Source organism: Herpailurus yagouaroundi, unplaced genomic scaffold, assembly GCF_014898765.1.
Source record: "Herpailurus yagouaroundi ecotype Mexico unplaced genomic scaffold, PumYag 159, whole genome shotgun sequence".
Classification (NCBI taxonomy): domain Eukaryota; kingdom Metazoa; phylum Chordata; class Mammalia; order Carnivora; family Felidae; genus Herpailurus; species Herpailurus yagouaroundi.
Window position 1 is genome coordinate 2,394,634 of NW_024412400.1, and position 6,129 is coordinate 2,400,762.

Here is a 6,129-nt window from a genome sequence, read left to right on the forward strand (position 1 = left end):
TTCCTTCCTTCCTTCCTTCCTTCCTTCCTTCCTTCCTTCCTTCCTTCCTTCCTCCCTCCCTCCCTCCCTCCCTCCCTTCCTTCTTAATGTTTAGTTTTGAGAGAGACAGAGCACAGGCAGGGGAGAGGCAGAGAGAGAGGGAGACAGAATCTGAAGCTGAGGATCCAGGCTCCGAGCTGTCAGCACAGAGCCCCACTCGGGGCTCGAACTCACGGACTGCGAGATCATGACCTGAGCCAACGTCAGATGCTTAACAGACTGAGCCACGCTGGCGCCTCCTGTCTATTATTTTGTACAGGTCCTCAGAGCCCCTTTCTGTTAGACTGAATGCTGCCCAATTTGAATCGGTTTTTGCTCAAACTCTTAAACTTTTTAATACGCCTCAGTTTATCTTTTAACATTGGACACATCCAAAGTGAAGAAAGAAGGTAGTTTACCTAAGGAGCCCCCCCTGCTCCTACCACCCGTCTGTAGACCTGCCCCAATGTGTACTGTTTCCCTAATAAAGCAGGAAGCGGTCTCTGCTCTGATACCCTTTAGATCACACCGTGAAAATCGTGGCGTTCCCATTTGGGGCCCAAGGCACTTCCAGCTACAACAAGGGCCAGTCCCTTGGAGCTCATTCCAACCCAGCGGGGAGGGGACTATTAGCATCCTCATTTTACAGATGGAGAAACTGAGGGGCGAAGCAGCATAACTCGCTCCGGCTCAAACGTCCCACGAAGCCAGACCACGAAGTCATCGGTCACTTTTCGCCCGAAGGCCTCCCCTCCCCGAGGGGAACGGACTGGAGGCTGAGAGAGGGAACACTCAGGGGAAGGCAGTGTGGACAAGGCCTGGGCTGAGCGGGTCGGAGGCTCACAGGAGGGGCAAGTGAACTCCCCGGTGGTGGATGCCCGCCAGCCAGCCGCGCTTTGCGTTCATCGCCCCATTTGAATCCTCGCTGGATCCTGAGGAAAGGCACCCTCGAACCCGAGAGGGAGGAAGTCATCGCCCGGCCGCTCGGGCTGAGTGAGCTGTCAGAGAGTGGCACACGCGTGCCGGACACGTCAGGGCGCGCGGTCACGACAGGACACGCTGGCGGAGGGTGAGTGGTGTCCCCGCGCAGGCAGGTGGCGGGCCAGGACGCCGGGGGGGGGGGGGACTCCGCGGAGTGGGGCCTGCGGGGAGCCGGCCTCGGATGCGAGGGCCGGGGGTGTAACGGACGACGGTGCCAGCCCTTGTGAGGGTTCACACCTTGCGGCTCGGGGATACTGGCGTTCACGTTCTCGCCGGTCTGCGACTTTTGCCCTTTTCCAAGCCCAGTAGGTAGTACGAGCCTCTTCTCAGAATTCACCTCAGGGGCGCCCGGCTGGCTCAGTCAGTTGAGCCTGCGATTCTTGACCCTGGGGCTGTGAGTTCGAGCCCCGCGCTGGGTGGAGAGATTACTTAAAAATAAGATCTTAAAAAAAAGTCACAACCCTAGGAAGTAAGGCTTAAGATTGATGCCTACAACACCCATATCTGCTTACAGAAAACCATACGCCGCAGAGGAAGAGGTACATATCACAAGAGAGCCAAAGGGGGAAGAAACCGGGGACACCTAGGACAAACTTCAGGGAAATGGCATTTAAAATCTTTTAGCGTATTAGGATTACCTCACGTAAGAAAGGTGGCGGTCACAAACTGGGACAGGAAGGCGTGGGAGGGCTTCCTGGCTGATGCCAACAGCCACGCAAGCCAAGACCTTCTGTGGAATGTGCTGGGATCTGCACAGGGTGGGCTCTGGAAGGCACGGCTGGGCCGACAAGGCGTCGGAAAGAGTGCTCAGGCTGGAAACTCACCGACCTGGCCTCCCCTTAGGGTGTGCAGGGAGATCCTGGCAACGACAGCGGGATCTCTTTCCCGGCCTTCCCTGCAGCTAAGGGTGGCTACCTGACTTGACCGCACAAAGGAGATGTGAAACTGAGGTCTACTGGGGGTTTCTGGGAAAGTGTGTTCCTGAGAGTCTCCTGTGAGGACAGGTTGCCTTAGCCCTCCTCTTCTTGCCTTCAATGCAGACATAATGATGGAACATCCTGGGACCGGGGGACAAAAGCCCAGATGCTAAGGCCAACGGCAGGGAAAACTAGAGCGGAGTCCCCGAGGGCATCACTGAGCACTAGAAGCAAGGCCGACAGCTGCCTACGTATCCACTTCTCAAGCGAGAGAAAAACAGTCTTCGTTAAAATTATTAACCTATTGGGGCCCCTGGGCGGCTCCGTCGGTTGAGCACACGACCTCGCCTCAGGTCATGATCTCACGGTTTGTGGGTTCGAGCCCCGCGTCGGGCTCTGTGCTGACGGCTCAGGGCCTGGAGCCTGCTTCGGATTCTGACTCCCTCTCTCTCTGCCCCTGCCCTGCTCACGTTGTCTCTCTCAAAAATAAATAAATGTAGAAAAAAAATTAAAAATAATTAGTAACCTGTTGTGTACTAACAGACCAATGTATTTACTTACTATAGCAATGTGGGGCCTCACCTGCTCACAGCTAAGTTGCAAGCAAGGAAAGTTCTCATTTCTTGAGATTTATCCAAAGATGTATTGTCCTCAAGTGCAATGACCAGGCCTCTTCCCATTTCACACTACCGTGATCCCCTGGAATTTACCAATTTATAAGTTCTGTGGACTCACTCTCCAGAAATGCCCAGGCCTAACAGTTCTGCCACCCTCCTGCAGCACGAGTGGGTCCCCCAGAGCTGCTGCTGATCTGGGGCTGACAGCACGGAGTCTGCTTGGGATTCTCTCTGCCCTTTACCAGCTTGCGTTTTCTCTCCCAAATAATAAACATAAGAAGTGCAGAAAGAACCCCCCCCCCCCACCTTCTCTGAGTCCTTTGTGGGCAATGTCTAGTTATCTCCACAAACACCTTGTTCTGGTAGATATCCCTATTTGAAGTGAGTTCAGCAACAGAGTAAGTCACATCAAGTGTTGAGTAAATGATGTGCTGTTACCCAAACACTTTCCTCTCCAGGTGTGAAAATGGGGAAGTACAGAGATCAGCTGGGGTGTCATACTTCCCTGTCTGAACGTGGTCTCCAAACTGGGGAACTGAAGAGGTGTAGACAGCAAGGGACACTTCCAAACAGCAAGCTTGGATGAACATGCCAAACACGGTCTCAACCAGAAGGTCACCCAGTTTTTTCTTTCTTTTTTTTTTTTTTTGATTTTAAGTAACCTTCACACCCAATGTGGGACTTGAACTCACAACCCTAAGGATCAAGAGTTGCATGCTCCTTTGACTGAGCCAGCCAGGCGCTCCTCACCCAATTTTTCTAAACAAGTCTGTATTACGGCTTTTTTATCCCAAAGTTAACGTGTTGACCTTATGGACAAATTTTGGTCATGTCAATCCCATAACATATACCCGTCTCTCGAAAAGATGCAATTTTTAAAAAAATTATTCTTTCGGGGCACCCGGGTGGCTCAGTCAGTTGAGCGTCTGACTTAGGCTCAGGTCATGTTCTCACGGTCTGTGGGTTTGAGCCCCGCGTCGGGCTCTGTACTGACAGGTCAGAACCTGGAGCCTGCTTTGGATTGTGTCTCCCCCTCTCTCCCTGCCCCTTTCCCACTCACACTCTCTCTCTTGCTCTCAAAAGTAAACATTAAAAACCTTTTTCTTTAATTTATTTTTAAATTTTTTTTAATGTTTATTTATTTTTGAGACAGAGAGAGACTGAGCATGAATGGGGGAGGGTCAGAGAGAGAGGGAGACACAGAATCAGAAGCAGGCTCCAGGCTCTGAGCTGTCAGCACAGAGCCCGATGCGGGGCTCGAACTCACAGACTGTGAGATCAGGACCTGAGCCGAAGTCTGAAGCTCAACCGACTGAGCCACCCAGGCGCCCCTAAAACACTTTTTAAAAAAAATTATTCTTTTAAGTAATGTCTACACCCAACACAGGGCTCAAACTTATAACCCGAGATCAAGAGTCACATGCTCTACGACTGAGCCAGCCAGGCCCCCCAGAAAGATGCAATTTTTTAACTTTTTGATTGCACCTGCACAGGGCTTAGCAATGAACCTGGGGCTCCCTGCTGACAGCCTCCAGAAGCGGGGCCTCTGCCCGAGGGCGCAGGGGAGATGAACACAACCCGTGCCCTGAACCGGCTTGCTCTTCATCTCTAATCTTGAAGCAAGTGATTCCTATCAGCCCGGTTGTCTCCTCTGAAGCCAACTTTCCTGGCCCCGTGGGTTTTCCTGTGCATTTTCTGGCCCTTTCGGCCCCAAGGAGGCAGAAGACGCATCGGTGTCCCTCCTCTGTGCCCCCAGGCCAGCTGCTGGGTCGGCTGCTCATCCAGCGACAGCTGTGGCAGCTTCGGGAGCTTGAGCGCTAAACCCCCGGGGCTAAGACGGTCCAGCGGCTGCAAGAACAGCAAAACCGTGCAAGACTCTTCTGGTAAGACCGTGTTTTAATTGCCCGTGACACAGACACATCACATAATGGCTCACAGTTTAAGACTGAAGAAAAACGGACGAAAATGAGTTTGTGAACCCTTGATTTTAACTAAGCTTCCTGCAAAAAGAAAACCAGGGGTTAGAATCGTTTCAAAAGCGTGTCTTCAAAACTAGCACCTTTCACCATCTTTCTTTTATTCGTTCTGCCGTGATACAACTGAAGAGGCCTGTCAATACCCCCCTGGTCTCAAGTAACAGTTTTCTGAGAGCAAAAATGTCACTTTCTGTGTGCCGTGAAAGCCGGCATTTGGATGGGCTGGACCGGGTGGACAGGCTGGAACACTGGCTTCTTTCTCATCTCAGACAGTGTTTTCACCGCAGGAAGCAGCTGATTCCTTTTGATGATCTGCAAGGCCAGCTGGGTGTTACCTATAAAAACACTTCCCATTAACGAAGCAGCATAAACACCGTCACGCACAAAGCGAGCCATCGGCAGCGTGCAAGGGAGCCAAAGGTGGTCCAGGAGAGCAGCGGTCTGCCGCCGTTGCTGCCTGAAGCCACATAACACGTGTGTCCCATCCCCACAAACTGATTTCAGAGACACGGGGTGCGCCCTGCGAAGAGCCCCACAGTGATTCTGAGATACAGCCCGGCCTGAGAACCGGTCTCCGAAGGTAGACTGCATGGAAGAGGGCTCTGGGGCCAGTGGGCCAGCCCTAATCACACCTTTCGGGAAGCCAAGGCCAGCTGGGTACCAGGCACTTAAATGCTGGCAAAAGCTATGAAAAGAAAGGAACCATGTAAGGATCCCCACGATCAAAAGGAGACACGACTCAGAACTCTTAGTATGTCTGTTTCAGGTCTCGTCTCTGCTTCACGCTGTCTTCTATAGGGCCTGCAGCCGTTCTTCCCAGAAGCCACGTCCTCAAGGGTTGTATGTGCTCAGAGGTATGGCCTGGATTTAGGTTTGGATGATTCCAGCAAAACTGGCTTACTGTAAAACTCACTAATGACATCTATGTTCCAAATGCTACAGTGTACAACTCTTAGCAACTGGCATCCTGACTCATGGTCTCACTTCATTTGGGCTGCCTAAGAGAAAGGTTAATTAGCAGGGATTAAACCATAATTAGCTGTCAGAAGCTATGCTTCCCTGCCTTTTCACAGATTAAAAAAAGAAGCAGATATGGCTAACTCGCAAGAAGCAGGAATTTGTAAGACACCAAAAACTCCCTAGCTCCGATTTTTTTTTCCTAGAAGAACTTGATGGGTAATATGTTCAAGGAAGGCCGAGTTTCAAATTCAAAGAGATAAACCAGATACCAAACACCTGGGGCTCTTTGAAAGGGTCCAGTCCTAATTAGGGAGAAGGCTGACTTACCATTTTGCAGCTCCAGGTAGACTGCCAGTAAGATGGCTTCAGGGGGCACCTCCTTAGGGTGGATCATCGAAGCCGCCTTTGCTCAAAACAGAAAAGACCCCCATGAAAAACCAACCGCTTGAGACAAACTCCAAGGAATGCCGAGAGAAGAAAAAGAAAGCCTACCAATGGCAAGTTAGCAAACTTGTGCAGCTCCTTCTCACAGCAGCTCCTAGGAGCTACTACAGTTCTGCTCTGACATCTGTGCTTGTCCCTACAGATTCAACTACACATGTAATTTTTAGTTCGATGATTTTCCTTACCTAGGAATTCCTTTTCAAAAATATTTTTTTT

The 6,129-nt window shown here is 51.2% G+C and overlaps 2 protein-coding genes across 7 annotated transcripts in view; one reads left to right on the forward strand and one right to left on the reverse strand.

The window, feature by feature from the left end:
- The window catches only part of LOC121033611 (translation initiation factor IF-2), a 23,908-nt gene extending 21,623 nt beyond the window's left edge, over positions 1–2,285 (forward strand). The window contains exon 3 of the mRNA XM_040480087.1: positions 2,040–2,285. Coding sequence (XP_040336021.1) covers positions 2,040–2,250 — 211 coding nt within the window. The 3' untranslated portion in view covers positions 2,251–2,285. The remainder of the gene's footprint in view (positions 1–2,039) is intronic.
- A 2,126-nt stretch (positions 2,286–4,411) lies between these two features.
- Positions 4,412–6,129, reverse strand: part of CNOT10 (CCR4-NOT transcription complex subunit 10) — a 68,816-nt gene continuing 67,098 nt past the window's right edge. For 5 of the 6 annotated variants that reach the window (XM_040479669.1, XM_040479665.1, XM_040479664.1 and 2 more), the window contains exons 18-19: positions 5,797–5,872; positions 4,412–4,844 (exon numbers count right to left, since the gene is read on the reverse strand). In XM_040479669.1, the coding sequence (XP_040335603.1) occupies positions 4,693–4,844; positions 5,797–5,872 (228 nt within the window). In that variant the 3' untranslated portion in view covers positions 4,412–4,692. The remainder of the gene's footprint in view (positions 4,845–5,796; positions 5,873–6,129) is intronic. The other variant, XM_040479668.1, reaches the window with a different exon arrangement.